At 38.5% G+C, this 25249-nt stretch overlaps 1 protein-coding gene across 8 annotated transcripts in view; it reads right to left on the bottom strand.

Annotated features, from left to right (window-relative positions):
• Window positions 1-25249, bottom strand: part of DYM (dymeclin) — a 432063-nt gene that overhangs the window by 55715 nt on the left and 351099 nt on the right. For all 8 annotated transcript variants that reach the window (XM_064379196.1, XM_012440797.3, XM_064379199.1 and 5 more), the window contains 2 exons: window positions 22501-22683; window positions 2786-2899 (listed from right to left, as the gene is read on the bottom strand). In XM_064379196.1, the coding sequence (XP_064235266.1) occupies window positions 2786-2899; window positions 22501-22683 (297 nt within the window). The remainder of the gene's footprint in view (window positions 1-2785; window positions 2900-22500; window positions 22684-25249) is intronic.

Genomic DNA, 25249 nt, shown 5'->3' with positions numbered 1-25249 from the left:
ACACCTCCCACCCCCATCATCTTGTCCATCTGCTACATACGACTCTCCCCTTGATCCTGCGGCTCTAGCTACTGTGGTCCCCTCTTTGCTATTTCTGCAACATGCCTGGTGTCCTCCTGCCTGAGGACATTTTCAGTAGCTGTTTCTAGTGCTTAGAACTCCTCCGGTGTCAGCATGTTACACTTGCTCACCTCCTTCTTATCTTTGCTCAATGTTGCCCAGACCACCCTTTTAATTCTATAACTTTCTCCTACCACATTCTCACAGATACTCCCCAACCCCTTATCCTGCCCTGTTTTTTCTCTGTTGTCCACAGCACTTTCCATGTTCTAATACACTAGATCCTTCTGTTATTTATTATGCTTACTAGTCCTTGTTATCTCCTCCTACTAGCCTATGGGCCTGGGACGGCATGATCTCTGCTTGCCAGTGTAATCCAAGCATGTAGAACAAGGGCCCTCACTGAGCAGATGCTTGTTAAAGATTATTCGGTGTTGATAGAACACGGTGGCATGCTGAAACCTAACATGTCACATCTCCTTATCTCACTGGTCATTCCAAACAGCCACCCTCTCCGGTGCGGTGTTCCCATATTGCTTTGTGCTTTCTCTCCCCCGATCCAATCTGTTTCTTCTCATCCTCCCATACTCATAGTGCCTTTTTGAAACTCAGCTTTGTGGTTATTAAGTATCCCTACATTCTCAGGCCTTGTACTGCATCCTCCCTCCCTACTTCTTCTTTACATGAAATCAGGCTCTCCCAGCAGGATTCTGATTCCTCTGGAACCTTTGGAAGAGGAGGCTGCACATTCTTTCATATTTCATACCCTTCAGGGTCTGAAGGTTGGTGTCCTCTTTGCTTTCATTGTAGTTCCCTCACTATTATTACTCTGCCCTTAAACAAAAGGTTCTTCCCCTATGAAGCTGGTACCAGCCTCTTCTCTCCCTGGTAGCTGCCCCTACTGACTTCTAGGCCATTCTCCCATTTACCATGGCATTTCCCCTCTGACTTGTCATCATCTGGGGTGACTAGGAAGATGCTCATGTGAGTGACCCATCCTAGGCTCCCAATTCATGAACTGTTAATGGCTCAATCACAGTGACTTTCATCCACATTCACCCATTTCAGTTCCCCATACTCATGGCCAAATCCACATCCATCCATCTCTAGTCCCCATACTCATGGCCAAATCCAGACTATGTCATCCCCAAGATCTGCTCCACTTTTGACATCTGAAATCTAAATATCCTGCTCTCTCATCGCAATTGCTATTACGTCCACTGTGCTGCTTCTTTGATCTCATCAAAATCCCCCTCTCCCAGATCCATTGCAGTGTCCTTTTTTGGCAGCCTCTTGATATTTCTCCTTTGTTCTTGACTGAGCTTAGACACCAAGATCCATCACTTCCTGGGAGTAGCCACTCTAATCTTCATGGATTGCTTTTTTGTACTAGTTCACATAGTATAGTTTACGTAAATTTGCAATAGTTCAAAAAATCCCACAAAAATACCCCAAACAACAAACCAAGGTCTTACTTTATGTAAAAATGGAAATAATATGAATTCTCTACATTTAAAAAATTGTCCGGAATAGGAACACATCCAAGCTGGAGGGCCCAGTGAACTGTAGCCTTTTTTTATGCTCTTACCACATGGTGGTGCCACTTTGGCTGATAAACAGAACATTTGCCATCTTTACTCAGGACCGTGTGAATCTCACTGTTGTTTATATACAGTGGAACTTCTGTAAGTGATTATGATGACTAATGTGCTGTTATTTTACAAACTCTGTTATTATAATTGAAAATATTTTTATATCCTGCAACAATATCTCTCAAGCATTCATTAAGCAGTGGTTCTAGTGATAGTGCTGAAAAACACAGCCCCCCAGAAACAGTAACATTGGAACAGACGTTAGTTGTGATAAAACATTATGAAGGCCAAATATCCACTATGACCTCCTGTGTTGGTAATTTAGGTGAAAGCACTCTAAAAAATTAGAGCAAATGAAGAAAAAATTAAAAAGAACAGTAAAGTAAAAGTAAGCTGCAATGCTGTACATTCATGCATTCCCCCAAAGCATCCCCTTTACATCTTTTCTTATGGGATAATTAGCCTTGAAGTATGAGTTTTATATCATGAGACCACTTCAGGAATACATCTATCACACAGATGTAAATGCCTCTTCAAATACAGCATTTCCTCACCTTCTCCACAAAGTTAATCTCTTTCTACTACTACATCGCAGGCACACAGCAAACAGTCATTTTCCAGTTGTATAGCTTTGGCTAAGTTTCTTAACCTTGCTGTATATCAGCTTCCTCATCTGAAAAATTAGGATGATACCACTACCCACCTCAAAGGGCTGTGGCAGGGACTGAATGAGCTTGATATAATACATGTAGAACCTATGTGGCACTGAGTCACACTGTGTTAAGTATCAGCTACTGTTGTAATCACCACCTTCTCATCAACTCTTGATGATACTTTTAAGGTTGAATTTGTTTCACTGGGTTAAAAAAAATAAGGTGTCCCTTTATTAACAGTATTGGAATTATAGTGCATGCCATGATTACTTGTAAGATACGTGGTGGTATGAAAGTATTAATGCTTCTTTTGCTATTTGCTTTTGAAAAGCTGTCAGAAACCTTTATCAAAGTTCTGAGGAGCCCTTCTAGTCTATGTACTGGTTAAGTAGCATGATTCTGGATAGAGCCTGCTCAGACACTAACATTTACATCAAGGGACACAGCAGTGTTAAGTGGACATTTCTTTAGCCATCTTACCTTCAGTCTGTCTTTGGGCAGTGCAACGACACCTTGCTTAATTATTTCCAGGACCCGTTCTACTGACAGCTCAGCTCCAGCTTGCAGCAACCTTGAACTAAAGAAGGTGATCACCTGTAATGTAAAGTGTTATTTTTTAAACAAGTAGATGTATGAAATATATTTTTAGTAGATGCTTTTCTTACATGGTAGTCAAACTATAATGATTCCATTCCTACAATGACCTGGCTTTTAATTCACTAGCCCTCACCTAAATGCAGTTTGCTCTCTGTTGGATTTGACAGCTGAATCAGAGGCAACCCCTCAATACCCAGGGCTGATTATTTATTTTGTGAATTAAGTAGCCTCCTGAATTCTACTTTCTTGTGCTGCCCGACCTTGCATTTATATTTCATTTAGAGAGCAGTATCCAACAGAAAAGTGAGGAGAGAAAGCTAAACCTTAAAGCCTATCACTTTTGAAGCTCAGTAGTACCTCTCTCTCTCTTTCTCTCTCAAAAGGGCGCAACAGGAAAGGAATTTGAAGCTAATGGCTAAAATGATGTTTTGGAGATTATCTATGAATTTAATTTAGCCACATTTCCCTTACCCTGATCACCAGGGATAATGAATAGCAACCTATAATTACTTTTGCTTCATGTTATAGCCCAGCACAAAGTATGTTGCAAGATATTAACACAGTAGCATTCTGGAAATAACACTGTCCCTAAATATTTGTCACTAACAATGAAAACATTTTTCAGCAAATTATTTAAAAAACCACAATGTTCATAAATCAGGAAGACTGCAGATCCCTTTTAAACTCAAGAAAATAACATTTAGATGTTTGTAGTCAGACATGCAAAAATATAAAAACTTACTGTGTTTTTGTCAAGTTGAGCATTACCTTTTATGTCTTCTATTTTATAGGTTAAATATATTAAGTTACAAACAATTATTCATAAACATTTTAATGCATTTTCTTTCAGAATTACTCTCTTAAATGTTAATTGTTTAAGAGTACAATAACTTTTATCTTAACCATTCTAGTGGAAAGTACACTATATTACATAAATGACACTAAATGCATTTGTCCTGGAAGGTAAAGAGACTTAGCTGGTGCCATGACCGTTAACAAGCATGTGCCTCACAATTCTGTGGCAATGAGTGAGAACAAAGGCAGCCCATGACTGGTGACACTGCTTGTGATTCCAGATAAACCATTTCTTTATCTCAAGCAGTTTGCTGGCACCACTAGGCTCCTTTGCAAGTTGCTTATTTCGTCCATAAGTTGGTTTTTCGGTATGTGCCTATGAGCCTTGTTCCTCCCCATGTTGGATTTTAAGTCTTTTTGAGTTTCTGGGATTAATATTTTGTTCACAGAGTTTACACACAGCAGGTCCAGAAATTGGTTTCTATAATATAGTGAATAAATCTTTGAAGAAAGACACAACACAGATAGCAAAGCATAATAGATTAAAATCCTATTTTAAAAATATGCAACAACAAATATGCAAATTAAATGCTTTCCTTTTGTGTAAATATCTTCACAGGTTGCAAACATGAGCATAGTTTTTCTGAGAAAAAGAATGGTTAACATATGAAATGCTATTTTTGTTGGTAAAAATACGGTTTAATGTTAGCAATTTCATATGGGTCAACCTAACACCTAACCATAAAATTATCTTCTTTGACCAAAAGACATTTAAAAAGTAGGAGCATATCTGTTAAAAACAGATAATAAAAAAATTAAAAAGTAGATGTTACAATGCTTGAAGATTACTGACTTTTTTTTTTCTTTCTAACGTGCTCAAAGCTGACACTGCACTACTAGATTTTTGTTTTGTTTTGTTTATAGCAGTAGATAACATAAACAAGAAGTAGTTCTCAAGCATGGCTGATCATCAGAAGCAGCTGAGAAGCCTTGTGAAAGGCTGACTCCAGGGCCTGGTCAGGGACCTGCCATCATACATCAGGCTCTCCAGGTGATTTTGATGATCAGCCAGAATCTAGACCAGAGGTCTCCAAACTTTTCAGGTTGTGCACATCTACAAGTAAAAAAATGAGGACGTGCTTGCAATATATGTTCTAGTTCTTTCTAAATCATACAATATATTACAACACTGATATTTTATATATTATAAAATGTTCATAAAAATAAATGTAAACAAATGAGATAAAGATAAAATGAATTAGATTTTTAGAAATCAATGATACGAAACACATTTTTTGTACTCATTAAAATGTTATTGAAAATAATCTGGGTAATTAGTTCTATGTCCCACTAATCACAGCGGTTTCACAGAACCATCAGCAAGCATAATATTCACCCACAGTAAGATGCATTGTTTGTTACAGTGAATATAAATTCATAGTGCCAACAGTCTTCCTGATAAATTTTATGGATCCATTTCTTGTGAGATTAGACTGGTTTGTCATTGTTTTCCCCCTGTAATGTGGCACTTGTTCTAGGAGGAGGGGGATGTCTGCTCTGCCATTATCTTTTGTCATATGTGCTTATATTTTTCTATTACCTTCAGTCTGTGGGGAAACACGCTATTTCATGAGGGTTTAGTTAAATCCAGATACTGTAACCAGGAACACACATACTACACTAAGCTTTATGTGAATGAACAAGTGAGCTCATGTATGCCAAGCCCTACGAGTTGAGGAACTCCTCCTATCTCCTCTGTCGGGATATCTGGAGTACCGAAGCTGACACAGATCCTGGCACATTGTAAAGGCCAATACTATTAGTAAAACTAAATCTCTTTATTTTTAGATGAATAAATAAAAGCTCTAATATTTTATTTCCATGCTTCTATGGACGAACTGTTAGTGCAACCTCTGGGGCATGTGCATCCATCCCCTTGATAATCACTAATCGAGATAACAAAATGCACATAATCAAAGCTAAACAGAACTTACAGTATTCACATACTACTCAAAGACATGAGAAACCAACAAAAGGGAGCGTACTTATGTGTCACACCACCAAGAACAAAGTAACGCAATGACAGTTTTGCTTTGTTGACTCTGGCCTATACCGGCTTTCTTCTAAGCCTCAAGGAATTTCCATTTCCACTGGGAAAGCTGCAGAGTAGGCATGAGGCTGGGTTTCTAACTAAATTCCTTTTTCAAATTGGCTCTCATTTGTATGTTTTAAAGCTGACATTCTCATGTTTTTGCATTCAAACTCACTCTATTTTAGAAAATGATAAAACTATCACTTGCAGAAGGGAGGTATAATTTATGTATCAAAAACAAAGGAAACAAATCTATCCTAAATGTTTATTATGGACAGTGTGCTGTACAAACACTATTTATTTAATTCTCACAACAATCCCATGAGGCTGATAAAAAATCTCTGTCCTACAGAACAGTAAAAAGGATCAGAAGGACAAGAAACTAGACTGGGGTGACCCAGGCAAGTGGGAGGAGCAGGACTCTAGCTCGGATATTTCTTCTTACTTTATCATGTCTCCAGCAATTTCTACATAACAAAATGGAGCATTAGCTCAGTTTTTCAAAAAGAAAATATTTGAGTGAAAGGTATAAGTAGTTTAGCCAAACCTTTCAGATGCTGTCTGACTGCAACACCAGCAAGGAATGTGAAACAATTTATTCAAAGATATGAGCTTCTATTTTCTACTACCAGGTTATAATTTTGCACATAATAGTACTTTTAGTGATGATGATTACAACAGATGTGTGGCTTTTATCAATTTGTAGAGCAACCATTAAAACTGTTCAAATAGAAGAACTTTTATTCCTCTGAAAATCTCTGCATGAGACACAGCCAACAACAGAAAAAATTTAAGTAAAACCTTTAGTGAAAGTAGGACTGAATGCTTTGTCAGTGTAACTCAAAGACAACCTTTCAAAGGAAGGTACTTTTTCACAGTGCTTGTTTTACAGCCCTCCTCTACCTACCATATTTGGCTGCAACTCATGAAATCCAAGTATAGCACATCACCTTCCATTATGCTATTAGCTTTGAGCAGTGATTGCCCAATGTCATATTCTGATTAATCAGTTGTATACTTTGAGTAATGTCTGTTCACATTTAACCACTTGTCATGAAACCAGTGAATGATTATTATTAATAGATCACAGATTAATAGAAACAAGAAGCTTTTCTGGAATAGAGGAAGGTAAAAAGGAGCTAGTTTGTGGTTGTCAGGCAAACATACTTGCTTGCTAAAAATGGCCACTCTCCTAAGAGGTAGAAGTAGAGAGCTAAGTTTTTTTAAAACAACAATAGATATGTAAAATTCATATATATTTCCTCATCGACTTGAGTTTTCCCTTCAGTTACTGTATTTTAGTCAATACATGTATTGACAGCCCATTCATCAGAGGAGCTCTCTTGAGGATTTGCCAGGGAAATAAATGGATGATACCATTTTCTTTCTTCAAGAAAGATGCAATATAATTTGGGAGATAAGACAGATCAAACCTGAATAATTAGAATAGACATCATGGTAAAGTGGACAATGAACTACTCAAAGTCAGAAGGCCTAGACTTGAGTCCTGCCTGTGATATTTACTAGTAATGTGACTTGAAAACCACTGAAAATCTAGACATAGCATGATGCAGTGGTTTACAGAACGTACCTGGTGTCGGACTGCTTAGGTTTAAATCCCTCCTCTCCTTATAATATCTTCAAAGTGACAAAGTTCCAGCATCTACTGCATAGGAACCAACAAGGATAATGTGGCAACTTCATCATTTTGTCAATGAGAGTACTGATATACACCTAATAACAATAAGAGCTAATGTTTTGTGAGCGCTTGCCATGTGCAAAGCACTTTGTGCTGTGTAGACATTAACTTATGTAAGGCTATAAATTTCTCTCTGAGCTTTTGCTGGGTCCCACAAATTTTGATACATTGCATTTTCACTTTTGCTTACTTTAAATGTGTTCTATTTCACTTGTAAACTTCTTTTTGACACATGGGTGTACTGTTCAATTTCCAAGTATTCGGAGATTTTCCAGATATCTTTCTTACTGATTTCTATTAAATCATTTAATTTCACTGTGGTCAAAGAATATACTCTAGGTGATCTTAAGTCATTTAAATTTACTGAGGTTTGTTTTACGGCCCCATATATGGTCTGTCTTAGTGGATGGTTCATGTGCACTGATGTTGTTGGGTAGTATGTTTTATAAATGTCAACTAATCAAGTTGGTGGTTAGTATTGTTTGGGTTTTCTGTATTATTACAAATTTTCTGTTTATTTGTTGTATCAATTACTAAGAAGTGTTGACTTCTTCAATTATGGATTTGTCTGTATCTTCCTACAATTCCTTTTTTTTTTTTTTGTACTTTTTTTTTTTTTGAGCCAGAGTCTCACTCTTTCGCCAGGCTGGAGTGTAGTGGCGTGATCTCAGCTCACTGCAACCTCCACATCCTGGGTTCAAGTGATTCTCCTGCCTCAGCCTCCCAAGTAGCTGGGACTACAGGCATGCGCCACCACGCCCAGCTAATTTTTATAATTTTAGTAGAGACGGGGTTTCACCACATTGGCCAGGATGATCTCTTGACCTCATGATCTGCCTGCCTCGGGCTCCCAAAGTGCTGGGATTACAGACATGAGCCACCACACCCAGCCATCTTCTTGCAATTCTATTAGTTTTTATTTCATGTAGTTTGAAGCTCTGTTGTATACACATTTATGATTGTTATGTCTCCTTGGTGAATTGACTTATTTATTATTACATGGCATCTCTCTTTATCCCTGGTAATGCTCCCTGTGTTGAAGTCTACTTTGTCTGCTATTAATATAGTCATCCTACCCTTGTTTTTATGAGTGCTTACATAGTAAAACTTCTTTTATCCTTCTACTTTTAACCTATCTATTCCTTTATGTTTAAGGTTGGTTTCTTATACACAACACATAGCTAGGTCTTGCTTTTTATCCAATCTGAAAATTTCTTTTAATTGAGGCATCAGGATTCTTTGCATTTGACTTAATTTTTGGCATGGATAGATTTAAATCTAGATTTTTTTGTTGCTCTTGTTCCACTATTATTTATTTTGCTTTTCCTGCCTGCCTTTGAACTGAGTATAATTTTATGATTCTATCTTATTTCCATTTTGGGCTTACTAGCTATATTTCTGTTTCAATTTATTTTTAGTGGTTGCCCTAGAGTTTATAGTATGCACCTTTAATTTATCACAGTCTACCTTCAAATAATATTATACCACTTCACATTGTGAAGACCTGTGAAAGTGAAATTGTACCCTACTTGTGAGTTAACAAGTTATCCAGTCTATAGTTCATGGATCCTGGAAGAAGAGGTATTTATGGGTCAGAGACAGAGGGCAGTTTGTTAGTCACAGCAAGAGCAGTGATCAGAGCATCTGTAATACTGCACTACCTCCCCAAGCCCCAGTTTGCTCAGGGTGATGTGACAAAGGTCAGACAACACCTCCACATGCAGTAAGTTATATTACAGGACAGAACCCTGAGCTGAGGGAATCAGAATTTCTTAGAATGGTCAGTAACCATGCTTATCTTTTGCTCCAGAAGGAGATACAAACATCTTTGAAAAGATAATCTACAGACAGAGGGAGTCAAGATGGCCGAATAGACACAACTCTGGTGCACAACACCCAGTGAGAGAGACACAGAAATCCAGAGATCTCCTAGCTCTAACCGAGGTACCAAGTGCATTTCAACAGGTCTGGTCCGACGGTGAGCAAAGCCCAGGCAGGGCAGACCGAGGCAGGGAGAGGTGCGGCTTCACCCAGAAAGTGCATCCGACCGGTGAGTCGGAGGTTCCCCCTCTGGCACTCTGGTCCAGATACAGCACTTCCCCCAAAGCCTCAGCAATATACAGAACAGGGGATTTTTGCCAGTCAAGCGCTGGGAATTGCAAGCGTAGAGTTGAATAATAATCCAGGACAGTGTCCTGGATTGGCGCACAGATCTAAGCAAATGCATAAGCCCATAAGCTGGCCTGGAGAGACTGTGGACTAAGCTATTGCCCCCTCCCCCTGTTCGGAGAAAGAGGGAGCTGAAGGCGGAAGGACAGAGAGAGCAGCTGGGTGGGCCCCTCCCCCATGACAGGAGAGAAGGAGCTGAAAACGGGGAGTCAGGCAGTGTGGCTGGGTGGGTCCCTACCCTCCCCTACAAACCCCAGAGGGCTGAAGCACTAACTCTTAGCAGGTTGAGCAGCCAGTGCCACAGCGTGAGCTGAACCCTGAATGATTCAGCCCTGTGGAAGAAGGACATAGCTCACCATTAAAGGGGTGGGACTAGTCCTCAGGTTTTAACAAAAAGCACAGGAAGCCTATGTAGCAACAGGACTGCGTTCTTGACCACCCAGCAGCGCCTCCAGGTCAGCAGAAGAGGCGGGCCTAAACTCCCAGTGTAAACAAAAAAGACACAGGAAGTTTACCTAGCAACCTGAAGGAGATCATAGAAACCAGGTAGTGCCCGACAGGCAGACAAACAACCTCATCAAGCAGCTCCCTGAGACCACAGCCAGGAAAACCCATGAAGATGGGAAAAAAACAGCACAAAAAAGATGAAACCATCAAAGACCAGAACACCTCTTCTCCTTCAAGGGATCGCAACTCCTCAACAACATGGGAACATAACATGACCGAGAAGGAGTGTGACGAATTGACAGAAGCAGGCTTCAGACAGTGGATAATAACAAACTTTTCTGAGCTAAAGGAACACTTTCTAACTCAATGCAAAGAAACCAAAAACCTTGAAAAAAGGTTAGAGAAAATGCTAACTATAATAACCAGCTTAGAGAAGAACATAAACGGCTTGATGGAGTTGAAAAACACAGCAAGAGAACTACGTGAAGAAAACACAAATTTTAATAGCCAAATTGATCAAGCAGAAGAAAGGATATCAGAGATTGAAGATCAACTCAATGAAATAAAAAGAGAAGGCAAGACAAGAGAAAAAAAGAGTGAAAAGAAATGAACAAAGCCTCCAAGAAATATGGGATTATGTGAAAAGACCTAATCTACGCTTGATCAATGTACCTGAATGTGACGGGGAGAATGAATCCAAGCTGGAAAACACGCTTCAGGATATTACCCAGGAGAACTTCCCAAGCCTAGCAAGGTAGTCCAACATTCAAATCCAAGAAATATAGAGAACTCCACAAAGATATTCCTCAAGAAGAGCAACCCCAAGGCACATAATCGTCAGATTCACCAGGGTTGAAATGAAGGAAAAAATACTAAGGGCAGCCAGAGAGAAATGTCGGGTTACCCACAAAGGGAAGCCCATCAGGCTCACAGCAGATCTCTCAGCAGAAACCCTACAAGCCAGAAGAGAGTGGGGGTCAATATTCAACATCCTTAAAGAAAAGAACTTTCAACCAAGAATCTCATATCCAGCCAAACTAAGCTTCATAAGTGAAGGAGAAATAAAATGCTTTACAGACAAGCAATTACTGAGAGATTTCATCACCACCAGACCTGCCTTACAAGAGCTCCTGAAAGAAACACTAAGCATGGAAAGGAACAAGTACCAGCCACTGCAAAAGCACACCAAAGGGCAAAGACCAAAAATGCAATGAAGAAAATGAGTCAGCTAACGGGCAAGAAAACCAGCCAGTAACAACATGGCAGGATCACATTCATACATAACAATATTAACATTGAATGTAAATGGCCTAAATGCCCCAATCAAAAGACACAGACTGGCAAACTGGACAAAAAGTCAAGACCCATCGGTGTGCTGTATTCAGGAAACCCAACGCAAATACAAAGACACACACAGACTCAAAATAAAGGGATGGAAGAAGATTTACCAAGCAAATGGAGAACAAAAAAAAGCAGAGGTTGCAATCCTAGTCTCCGATAAATGGACTTCAAACCAACAGAGATCAAAAGAGACAAAGAAGGGCATTACATAATGGTAAAAGGATCAATCCAACAAGAAGACCTAACTCTCCTAAATATATATGCACTCAACACAGGAGCACCCAGATACATAAAGCAAGTTCTTAATGACCTAAAGGGAGATGTAGACTCACACACAATAACAGTGGGAGACTTCAACACTTCACTGTCAATATCAGACAGATCAGCGAGACAGAAAATTAACAAGGACATCCAAGACTTGAATGCAGAGCTGGACCAAGTGGACCTAATAGACATATACAGAACGCTCCACCCCAAATCCACAGAATATACATTTTTCTCAGCACCACACTGCACTTACTCCAAAATTGACCACATCATTGGAAGCAAATCACTCCTCAGCAAATGCAAAAGAATGGAAATCATAACAAACAGTCTATCAGACCACAGTGCAGATTAGAACTCAGGATTAAGAAACACACTCAAATCCACACGACCACTTGGAAACTGAACAACTTGCTCCTGAGTGTTGACTGGATAAACAACGAAATAAAGGCAGAAATACAGATGTTCTTCAAAACCAATCAGAATAAAGACAAAACCTATCAGAATCTCTGGGACACCTTTAAAGCAGTGTTGAGAGGGAAATTTATAGCAATAAATGCCCACATGAGAAACAAGGAAAGATCTAAAATTGACACCCTATCATCAAAACTGAAAGAGCTAGAGGAGGAAGATCAAAAAAACTCAAAAGCTAGCAGAAGACAAGAAATAACTAAGATCAGAGCAGAACTGAAGGAGATAGAGACACAAAAAAACATTCAAAAGAATAAATCCAGGAGCTGGTTTTTTGAAAAGATTAACAAAATAGACCGCTAGCCAGACTAATAAAAAGGAAAAGAGAGAAGAATCAAACAGATGCAATAAAAAAAGATAAAGGGGATATCACCACGGATCCCAGAGAAATACAAACTATCGTCAGAGATTACTACAAACAGCTTTATGCACATAAACCAGTAAACCAGGAAGAAATGGATAAATTCCTAGACACTTGTACTCTACCAAGACTAAACCAGGAGGAAGTTGAAACCCTGAATAGACCAATAACAAAGGCTGAAGTTGAGGCAGCAATCAATAGCCACCAACCAAAAAATGTCCAGGTCCAGACAGGTTCACAGCCAAATTCTACCAGACATACAAAGAGGAGCTGGTTCCATTCCTTTTGAAACTATATCAAACAATACAAAAAGAGGGAATCCTCCCTAACTCATTTTATGAGACCAACATCATCCTGATACCAAAATCAGGCAGAGATGCAACTAAAAAAGAAAACTTCAGGCCAATATCCATGATGAACATTGATGCAAAAATCTTCAATAAAATACTGGCAAACCGAATGCAACAGCACATCAAAAAGCTTATTCATCACAATCAAGTAGGCTTTATCCCGGGGATGCAAGGCTGGTTCAACATATGCGAGTCCATAAACGTAATCCATCACATAAACGGAACCAAAGACAAAAACCACATGATTATCTCAATAGATGCAGAGAAGGCCTTTGACAAAATTCAACAGCCCTTCATGCTAAAAACTCTCAATAAACTAGGTATCGACAGAATATATCATAAAATCATAAAAGCTATATATGACAAACCTACAGCCAGTATCATACTGAATGGGCAAAAGCTGGAAGAATTCCCTTTGACATCAGGCATTAGACAGGGATGCCCTCTCTCACCACTCTTATTCAATATAGTATTGAAAGCTCTAGCCAGAGCAATCAGGCAAGAAAAAGAAATAAAGTGTATTCAATTAGGAAAAGAGGAAGTCAAACTGTCTCTATTTGCAGATGACATGATTGTATATTTAGAAGACCCCATTGTCTCAGCCCAAAATCTTCAAACAGATGGAAAAACATTCCATGCTCATGGTTAGGAAGAATCAATATTGTGAAAATGGCCATACTGCCCAAAGTAATTTATAGATTCAATGCTATTCCCATCAAGCTACCAATGACCTTCTTCACAGAACTGAAACAAACCACTTTAAACTTCATATGGAATCACAAGAGAGCCTGCATAGCCAAGACAATCCTAAGCAAAAAGAACAAAGCTGGAGGCATCACACTGCTGGACTTCAAACTATACTACAAGACTACAGTAATCAAACCGGCATGGAATGGACTCTCATTACTGGGTATATATCTAAAGCTTATTTCACAGGCTATAAAAAGACAAGTTGTGGGTTCCATATGCCCTATGGGTCACACTTAGTTGACCTTTGCACCAGACCTTTAAAACTGATTAATCATAATTACAGTCCCAGTCTGACAGTTCCAACACCTGAGTCATCACTGAGTCTGGTTCTGTTGTCTGTTGACAATATGATTTTTTTTCTTGCCTTTTTATGTCTCATAATGCTTGGCTGAATGTTAGACATCATTTGTAGAACTGTAGAGACAGAGAGAAATACTATTTATGATAAATTTGGGCACATCACTTCTTAGGTCAGGATTGGAGGTTGAACTAATTCACTCAGAAGGTGAGCTAAATTTGAGTTTTTCTGTTGCTGTGGCTACCTTCAGTGTACCACATCCTCTAATGATGCCTTCTGCTTTGCTGGGACCTGACGTGCCACAGGTTTTTCAACATTCATGTTCCACTTTCTGCTTTCAGTGAGCCCACATACCTGGGTCCTAGAGTAGTGTCTGTATCTATGCCCTTAATCTTTCCCAGCCGTAGATGCTGCTGCTTGTTACTCAGTACTTGCAAGGCTGGTGGTAGAAGGTAAGGGATTCTCTATCTGCTGTCTGTCCTAAGACCTCAGTCTAAAATGGGGCTCTCTAAGCCTCGGCCTAGGGCAGAAGGCTTTCTTAGCTTTCTCTTCCCTTTCTTCCAATGGCAGCCAAACTTTGCCCTGTATCTGTGGTTAGTTGTTGGTAGGATACCTCTAATGATACTCTTATACAATCATGGGGCTGGGACAGTTTAATTTACCTAGAAGTAGAGATTTACCTAGAAGTAGAGATTTTTTTCTTTTACCCTTTACTCACAATAATGGGACTCTACCTATGTCCTGAGGGCAATAAGGTTTGGTGCTCCTCCTCTGGCAATCCAAGGCTTTTGCACCATATGAAGGAAAAGGCTGGCAGGGGAATGAGACTATATATTTTTCTATATGTGCATCACCTTGGGAGGCTCGCTCTGGCTTCATGCCCTGCCCCCAGTCTCAGTGAAAAACAGCCTGTGAGTGCAAATTCCTCTGGTACCTCAGTCTCGTAGGTGTTCTGTAATGTCACGCTAGTCCACACTCAGCCTTTAGCAAGTTATTAAAACTGCATGAGATTTCTTTTTACCCACTTGTATGGTGGCCGCCTAGTCCTATGCTCTGCCACAGGTGATCCACTCCTGGTGTCTCACCTCAGTTTGAGGGGTGGGCGGGCTGATGATCCCTCCTTCGGATCTAGGCTACTTGGTTGCCCTGTGACCTCAGCTCTCTGATAGGTTCAAGAAAGGTTACGATTTTGAGGTTTACCTCTTTTTCTCTTTGTTAGGGTACAACTCTTCCTAGCTTTCTATATCCTAGTCTAGGAAATTTATTTTTTAGTAGTAAATTTACTGAGGTAGAATTTCATACAATAAAACAAACCTCATTTTAATGGTACAGTTCAATGAGTTTTGACAAATATAGCATATCCTGTAACCAACCATCTCCCCTCATTATCACAGAATGTTCACTCTGCCTTCCCAGCCAGTTCCCCATCACTCTGTCCCACCCATCTATTCTCTGCCTAGAGCGCTCTGTCCCTAGACAGCTGCATAGCTCACTGTCTATCTGCTTCAAGTTTGGCTCAAATGCACCTTCTGAGAGGTCTTCCCTGATCACGTTCTTTAAATTTGCAATCTTCTACCCCCATTCTAACCAGCTCTCATTATTCTCCTTTCTTATTCTTTTTTTTTTTTTTCTTAAGCAACTGGGTAGATACTGATGTCATATATTGGGATAAAAAAGATTGTAGAAGAAAATGTTTTATATTGTATTGGTTTTTGTAGAAAATCAAGAATTATGATTTAACCTTGTTCAACAATTGTGGGACTGTCAAGTCAGTAACTGAATGGTCAGGTCTGGAAATACACAAGATCTAATGTGAATTCTATACTGTCCAGAGATAAAAATGTTTCTTGCCTTTACCATACTATACAGTGTTATAGTTCATTGCATCTGTCCACTACTTACATTCAGCCATTTCTTAGGTAACCAGAAAATGTCTTTTATGTTCTGTCATTTGGTGTCATATTCTACCTTGTCTGCTGCTTAATTCAGCCTGACCATATCACCTTATGTTTTAGATGGGAGAGATATGTGCCAGTGTGGAATAAAAATGTGGGCACTTGAAAAGCATATGTCTAACTCCTTCTGCAGAAGTTAAAAGTGCTCCAAGGTTAGTCACTTCTGTCTTCTGACATACTGACTACTGCTAAATGTCTTAACCAAAAATATCAACTCTCAACTCCCTGTCCACTAAAAATAACAGTAGATTCGTCTCCCCCACCAACTTTTTTCTTCTACAGTCTTTCACAGAGTTAACTTTGGAAGGTTAACTCTATGAAAGAAGAAAATAGCAAATGCTTGTTTAAGCCAAAATTTCAGGGGTCTTTGGGGGATGGAAGGGGAAGGTAAAGTGCTGAAAAAGGCAAAAAGTATAGAGATGTTATTTATATCTTTATCGCAGCATTCTTTTCAAAATATGTAAAAGGAATTTAAAATGTTTTTTAAATGAATTTCCAGGGTACCCAGTACTATTTTGGATGATAGTATTCAACAAAAAGTTGTTGAAAAACCTGCTCATTTGGAATCCTACTTAGGTTTATTCAAGTGAATGTGGAAAATATGGGATTTAATAGAATGAGAAGACCTGGATTCAGGGCCTGGCTTAGTGACTTGCTAGCTAAGTGATCTCAAGCCCACTATTTCTCTTGTCTAGCCCTCCTAGGGATGGTAAAAGGGCCAATGAGATAAAGCGCCTTGAAATGATATGCGATAATTATCCAAGACAATGATCCTTAGGCAGGAATGTGTATTAATAGCATGTGAGAAACCTCTCAGTATCTTGGTTTTCTTACCTGTAAAGTGGGATAATAATCCTAGCTCACATGGATTAAGGATGGTAAAAGAGGTAATACACATGAGGCACCCAAGCCTCATTCCCATCATTTAGAAGGTGTACTTAAAACTGTTTAGGCATTTGTTGATCTGGTTTTAAGAAATGCATAATGGCATATAGCCAAATGTTTAGCCTAGAATGCACTTTTTACTAAATACAGGCGAAGTGTAAATAAGAGGCCCATTCTTCTGACAATGATAGAAAAGTAAGCACTGGGTATAAGTCCAACTTAACATCCTGCTTTTATTTCTACATGGTTCTATACTGTGTGCTTACAGTGATGTCCTTTCTACATCCTCACTTCCACTCTGACTTTCACTTCTTACGAAGGAGAATGTGTTTCAAATGGATGTAGTTTAAATTCTCTGCATGGTTCTGTCTCCTTCTACAAAAAAATTAATATGGTCTTTCAGAAACTTTTTTTTCTTTTTCTTTTGTGTGTACGTGTGTGTGTGTGTGTGTTTAAGAGATGGCATCTTGCTACATTGCCCAGGCTGGTCGTGAATTCCTGGGCTCAAGTGATCCTCCTGCCTCAGTCTACTGAGTAGCTGGGATAACAGTGCACCACCACACCTGGCTCTCAGAGACATATTTAAGGATATCAATTGTCTGGATACTAAGAATGTTCCTCATTTTACCATCGATGGCATAAAGACTGATTTGACATCATTAGAACTGATCTTCAAAGAGAAAGTAAGTATGTTTGTGGATATGATCAGATGGTTTCATAAGGCAACTGTGGGAGCATTTAGTGAATGCGTGTAGTGGTTAGGCAGAATTATTACAAACATGGGCCTTATTATCAAACTCTCTGGGTTTAAGTTCTGGCTATATCACTTTCTGAATATGTGACAGTGAACAAGTTACTCTTTCTAACTTGGTTTATCTGTAAATTGAGGACTAAAATGAAATATACCTCATGGTTTATTTTTCAATGAGGATTAAGTAAGTTAATGCATGTAAGTGCTTAGCAAGCATGCAATAAAAGCTAGTGATGATTAGAAAAGAAGCAAATGGCTTTTGATGTGGTTCAAATAAAATCTTAAAGCTAAATACTCCAAATGATGTGTAATATTGCCTATTGCAGCTATCACCACAGGAAAAATAAATCTCTGGTTTAGTCTTTTGACAAAAACACAAAGAAAATATTGCCCATCACAATGAAAGATACTGGGAATTAGAGATTATTTCTCTCCAATATACTGCTGGTATATATTATCAGACATATATAGTCCATAGTTCAGGTGACTATCCTTAAAAATTTTTTTAAAGGAAAAAAAGAAAGATAGGAAGGAATGAAAACAGAAATTACAATCAGGGAGGTCCAGAGAAAGGCAAAAGTTAGGACAGATGGGCTAGAGGACTGCCACAGGCGCAGACTGAAATGAATGGGATGACACAGTTTAGAAACACGAAGGCTGAAAATGGACATGCTGGATATTTCTAGAATGTAAAGATCTGACTAAATCTTGGAAAAGCAGTAATATCCCCCAACTCTGGAGCTTGAAAGAGATACATTAATAAACAAATAGAAGAAAATACTATTTTAACATTACAATGCCCATTCTTGGGTGATATTCTTAGACGAAATATTAGACATCAAGAGTCTCAAGACTATAAAAAGCCATAGTTGGCATCAGATGAATTTTAAAAAGATGTAAGGATAGGAAAAGTAGCATGCCAACAGCATAGCCCCACAGGTTTTTGTTTTCTGGGCTAGTCTTTGACCCTTCAAATGACAGTTCAGATGCGAGAGAATGAGACTACTGTAGGTAGATGCAATAGCCACCCTACCTGAGAAACGATGTCCCAAACAGAAACCAATACCCTTGTGACAGTCTCAGCTTCTAGGTCCCTGTAAAGAATGTGCCCAGTTATAAGAGTTCTCTCATTCAGAGAAGCCCAAAGTTATGACTTCCTATCAAGTATTTGTGGTTCATTCTTAGTCTTCCAAGTAAAGACTCAGCTTGCCAATCAAATGTCATTTTATCACATTATCATTTTATCATAGCAGTGTTGCTTGGTAACACAACTGACACTCTACCTCCATTAGATTTCCAGAAAACTGAGCAAGAAGCTTCTTAACCCAAGGCCAATTTCTCATGTAAAAGGGGAAAGAGTTTTGTGAAATCTTTACTAACAAGCATAATGAGTCTTAAACTCAGTTTTTACCTCCAAAAATAGTACTGGCAAGAATCAGAAATGAATTTGGACAAATTCATGAATAACATGGTTAGAAGCAGCTTTTCAGAAGTAAGTAAACAGCTAGCCTATAAAGTTGCCTTCATAGACAGAATGATTTCTACTCAATGTTATAATCCATAAGACTGCTTGCAGGAGTAACTGTTACAAGGAATGGACACAAACGCTCTGTTTGAGTTCTGGATACTTTATTTGAGAGCTGAGATGAGAGCAGGGATGGCAATCTCCCATGAGATGCCCCCCAACCCCCATGGACTATTTACTTTCCAGTTCTGTTAATGATACCTAAATGATGTTGATATAAGTTTAAGAAAATGACAAGAGTATGAATGGCAAAATATTTTGCTATAGCTGCAACCGTTATGTATGTAGCTGAAGCAGCTTAAGCAAAGCCAACGAAAACACTGATTAAGCTGACAAAAGAGAGTTTTAATATTAATTTCTGTTTACCAGCAATCATGAAAAAGCTGTGAAAATCAACGAATGGATTTGCAACAATATACTCAACTGTAGGTTAAAATCGCATTTAATTGTGTAGATTCCAGGGTATCCAGCAGTTAATACATCCTATGTGTTAAGAGTCTGGAATGGGAGGCTAGTTATGGCCCAAACCTGATTTCAACCAAGTACCTAACAACTACACAAAACTCTACCGAGACATGCAAAAGATTAACCTACTTGGGTAAGCTGGCTTATGAGAATGGACAGAGACATTCTTAAATGTCTGAAATTTGACCAGAATCCATGCGTTGCTGCCACCCTGAAAGCAAACTGGTTTTCAGCTAGACGCCACTCTCTACCTTCTCTCCCCATCTGCAACATAGTTCAGCCTCTATCTTTGCTTTCAAAACTCTGACAGACAGGCTTCTATACTCCAAGCAGGGGCTTAAAGAATTCTTATCTGAGGACATGGACCAGCCCCCAAAATAACATTTAATGATACTGATATAAAAGGGTTCCCAAGGACCATTTGATTAAGAATTTCACAGACAAAAAGTGGCAGAGAAGAAATAATTTAAAAGACTATTTGGCTGGGTGCAATGGATCATGCCTGCAATTCCAACACTTTGGAAGGCTGAGCGGGGAGGATCACTTGAGCCTGGGAGTTTGAGACCAGCCTGGGCAACATAGCAAGATCTAACCTTGACTGACACACTGACACGCTGACACACACACACGCACGCATGTGGCGATGCATGCCTGTATCCCAGTTACTTGAGAGGCTGAGCTGGGAGGCCTGCTTGAGCCTGGGAGTCAGAGGTTGCAATGCGTCATAACCATGCCACTGCACACTAGCATAGACAACAGAGCAAGGCTCTGTCTCAAAAAACAGCAGCAACAAAAAGAATATTAGATAGTTTTGAGCATCAGTCTATAGACTAAAATGGCTCTCCAAGTATCCAATACAATTTTCCAATGCACAGCAAATCATGACGTTCCAGAACACAAGGATAAAGAGATCAGAAAAGCTTCCAGAAAGATCAGGTCATATATAAAGGGAGAAGAAAGATGTTTCAGACATGATAAAGTAAAAAATAAAAAAATCCATCTCATATACACCCTTTTCCCAGAAAGCTACAATAATATACGTTCCACCAACACAAAGTAGTAAACCAAGAAAGAGGAAGACAGGAGCCAGGCTCGACCAAACGACAGTAGTGAAGGCAATTCCCAAGACAGTGCAGCTGTGCAGAATCAGTGCACAATGGGTGTGGCAGGCAGCAGGTCTCCATAGAAAGAGTGGAATTGAGAATGCTACCTGATCTGACTATTTGAAGAGGAGTTTTAGAGTTCGGTCAAAAAGTTTGTAGCTGTGTTAGAGAGTGGATATCTGCAACATATAACCAAGAAAGGTCTAGAATCCAGAACATAACAATAAAATATATATTAACAAGAGAAAGATAAATAACTCAATAGAAAACTAGCAAGACTTTAACAGGGACTCCTAAAAGAGGAAATCTAACGGCTAATAAACATATGAAACATGCTTATCCTTATTAGTAATCAAGGAATTACAAATTAAAAGTATAATAAGATGCCATTACAAAACTGACAAAACTATCAAAACAATTTTTTTATGAGTATGTAAAGCAACAGGAATTCTCATACACCAGTGACTAGAGTGTACAATGGTAGCACCCCCATGGAAAATAGTTTGGCATGATACGCAACACCCAGCAATTCCACTATTGGGTAAACACCCCAGAGAAAGGTATGTACATGTGCTCACTTATTATTGAAACTATATATATTATGTTTGTTTGATAATTTAATTATTGAATGTCTTCCTAAATATAAGTAATACAAGGACAGGTACGGCAGCTCTTCAGTTTACTTGAGCCCAGCACTGTGAATTATAATAGCTATTTAAAAAATATTTATGGAACCAAGTTGAATCAGAAAACACTAATATGACAGTAGCAAACTTAGCAAAAAAAATTTTTTTTAAAAGGACAGAAAGCAAAAGTTCACAGACCTGTAAAAAATGTTTAACCACACTAGTAATTAAGGAAATTAAAATATGATGATATACCATTTTTGCTATAAAAAGACATTAAAATAATTACACTGCTCAAAGCTGTAAAAGTACACGGATCCTCTCATGGGTCACTTATAGAAGTATAATATGATATACAGATGCATACATTCTTTTTTTTTTTTTTTTGTGAGACAGAGTTTCACTCTTGTTGCCCAGGCCAGAGTACAATGGTGTGATCTCAGCTCACTGCAACCTCCGCCTCCTAAGTTCAAGTGATTCTCCCGCCTCAGCTTCTCAAGTAGTTGGGATTACAGGCGTGAGCCACCACACTCGGCAAATTTTAGTATTTTTAGTAGAAACGGGGTTTCACCATGTTGGCAATGCTGGTTTTGAACTCCTACCTCAAGTGATCCACCCACCTCAGCCTCCGAAAGTGCTGGGATTACAGGCGTGAGCCACCGCGCCTGGTCCACATGCATAAATTCTATAGTTTTTCTGGAAAGCAATTTGGCAACTTGTGTTGAATCTTGAAAATAAAGATGTCCTCTGACAGTTAAAACTAGTAAAATTCCAGCTTTAAAACCATACCAAAAATATAATTTTAAAATATGAGATAAAACTTATTTAAAAACTGTTCACCCATTATGAATTGATATAAAACACTGGAAATAAATGAGCAAAAAAGGGATAATGATTAAATATATTTTAGGACAGAAACACAGGCTAGACAGAAATTAAAATTTGAGATTTTCAAAGAATTGATAATAACATAGAAAAATGCTCATGTTCTAAGTGGCACTATAAAGAACGAATGGCAGAACTTTATTCTAATGGCAGAATAAAGAACTGTATGAAGTATGACTTCAATTTTATTAAATATGTATGCGTATATACAATAAATACACACACAGATACCACAACTATTATAGCAAAATAGACTGCAAATATAGTTAATGTTGAAAGAAGAAACTCTTACTATTACCAAGGCTTATTAAACATTCTCTCCTTTAACACTTAAAAAAGAATAATAATAGATATCTTTATACTTACCAGATCAATATTTTGCATTATATCCTGAAATGAAGGATGAGTTCGAAATTGTTCAAAGAGATCGCGTTTGTACAGCAGGGCATAAACCAAGTTTGGGTTGTGGTGAAGGGAATTTGTCAGGCAGGAGTTGATGATCTCTAACATCATTCGAATCACTTCTTCGATGACGTTTAGGTCTTGTGCCTTATAAAGAAAGGAAACCCCAACACAGAGTCAGTCTTTTTCTCCTTGCATTAGAATTAATCAAAATAAGAGTAATTGCCATAAAATTATAACAGCATTGGAAAGATCATGCAGAGAAGCTCATCAAGATGATTTCTGTCAAGAGTCTTAAGAATGAGGTTTGTCAGTTACTAAAGAATTTGGGTTAACATTTTTTGAACTTAGTATGGTGATAATTAGGAATTTCATGTAATAAATTACAGACTTACCAATCTAGAGGGAAATTTGGAGCTGACTCAGCTCCTCATTTAATACATCTGTATTAGATCCATATTACCCTAAATCATTAGACTTCCATGATTTAGAGTAGTGCCCATTCCAAGGAAAATGCCTAATTCAGAAAATGACTTCATTTCTCTACACTGTCATTTCAGTCTTTATATTTCAGATAAACAAACTATGATTTTGTCACTGTTTCCTTGGAGTGAACAGTCTTTGGGAATCTGAACATAAAATAGTTACCAAACAGCAAAGCTCAAAGTAAGCCATCAGCAAACCTCTTGGAAGAAAAGAGCAATGGAAAGAGCAAGCACATGGGCATATACAATAGACTTTCCTCTCCTCTTCAGTTTTCTATATTTGACAGCTGAAGCAAAAATTATAACATGGATGTGGTTCTCAATGTATGTAAAGGAATATCTAAGACAATCATAAATAAGGGTGGATATTTAAAGGGACAAAGGTTTCTACATCTCACTTGAACCCGTAAAATGTCAACACTACTAGACTGTGATAAGCTATGTATATATAATGTAACATCTAGAGCAAATCTTCCTGACAAGAAACAAAAATACCACCTCCCAAAGTGCAGTGGCTCACGCTTGTAATCCCAGCACTTTGGGAGGCCAAGGTGGGCGGATCACTTGAGCTCAGGAGCTCCAGCCCAGCCTGGGCAACATGGCGAAACCCCATCTCTACAAAAAATACAAAAATTAGCCAGGCATGGTGGAACACACTTGTAGTCTCAGCTACTTGGGAGGCTAAGGTGGGAGGTTGGCTTAAGCCTGAGAGTCGGAGGTCACAGTGAGTTGAGATTGCTCCACTGCATTCCAGCCTGATTGACAGAGCCAGACCCTGTCTCAAAAGCAACAACAACAACAATAATAAAAACTGCAAAAAACTATAGATATATCAAAGTAGGATTCTAAAATAATTTCCATACAGGAGGGCAGAAAAAAAGGCAAATAAAAAAGGGGAAACAAATTAAAGACAGAAAGTAAAATGGTGGATATCTACTGATAACTACATGAATTGCAAATATCTACAATAGTTAAAATCCAAGGATTGGCAGAGTGGACTAAAAGCACACTACTCCAGTATATGCTGTATATGAGAAACTTCTAATACAGTTAGGTTGAAAGTAAAAGGATGGAAAAAGATACCTATGCAAATATAAATCAACAGAAAGCAGCAGTGGCTATACAGTGTGCCATATCTTTAAGGAATTGGTTCCAGGACATCCTCCTACCTCGGAAATACCAACAATCTGCAGAAGCTCAAGTCCCTTATATATAATGGCATACTATAATTGCTCACTCCACCCATAGATTCAAATAATCTGTGGACGTGAAATCCGAGGATATGAGGGGCCAACTGTATGTACTTTCAATCTGCGTTGGTTGAATCCATGCATGCGTAATATCCAAAATATGGAGGACTGACTTATATTAGTATCAGGTAAAGTAGACTTAAGAGTTTATATAACCTATAAAATAAAAAATATTGACTATCTGGCTCTTAACAGTAAAAGTTTACTTCCCCTGCTTGAGAGATGAAAAGATATGCCTATTTCCATACAATTCATCTCTGTCTTTCTTTTCTTACTTTTTTTGAGTCAGGGTCTTACCCTGTCACCTAGGTTGGAGAGCAGTGGTGCAATTCTAGCTCACTGCAGCCTTGAATTCCTGGGTTCAAGCAATTCTCCCATCTTAGCCTCCCCAAATGCTGGGATTAAATGGGTAAGCCACTGAACCCAGCCTCTGCCTCTATTTTCTTAAATACAATGTCTAACATTCAGTTGAAATGCATGAGACACACAAAAAAGCAAGTAAAAGAATCCATGCTGAAGAGACAAAGTCATCAGCAGAATATGACACAGAGATAAAAGATTCTGAAAATATCAAAGAGGGAATCAAAAGAACTATGATCTACCAAATTTGTTTGAATTGATGGGGAATTTCAGCAGAGTTAAAAAACTATAAGAAAGAGACAAATGGTAATGCTAGAAGTTTTGTAAAATGTGGTAACTGCAGTTAGGAATGCCTTAAATAGGTTCAACAACAGACTGGACAGAGCTGTAAAATAATATAAAATACATTAATATACATGTAATTGACTCCTAGAAGGAAAAGAGAGAAAGAATGGGCAAAAGACATATTTGAAGAGATGATAAATGAGCATTTCCTATAAATAATGAAAAAAAACAAACATATTTAAGCACATCAGAAAATACCCATGGTCACCCCACCCCTAAACAAAAACCAAAACAACCCACATACTTAAATCCATCAAATTTAAATTATTAAAA

Source organism: Aotus nancymaae, unplaced genomic scaffold (genome assembly GCF_030222135.1).
Source record: "Aotus nancymaae isolate 86718 unplaced genomic scaffold, 86718_ANA_hifiasm-v0.15.2.pri h1tg000020l, whole genome shotgun sequence".
Classification (NCBI taxonomy): Eukaryota; Metazoa; Chordata; class Mammalia; order Primates; family Aotidae; genus Aotus; species Aotus nancymaae.
The sequence above is the reverse complement of the archived record's forward strand: the minus strand, read 5'-3'. Positions and strand labels throughout refer to the sequence as shown.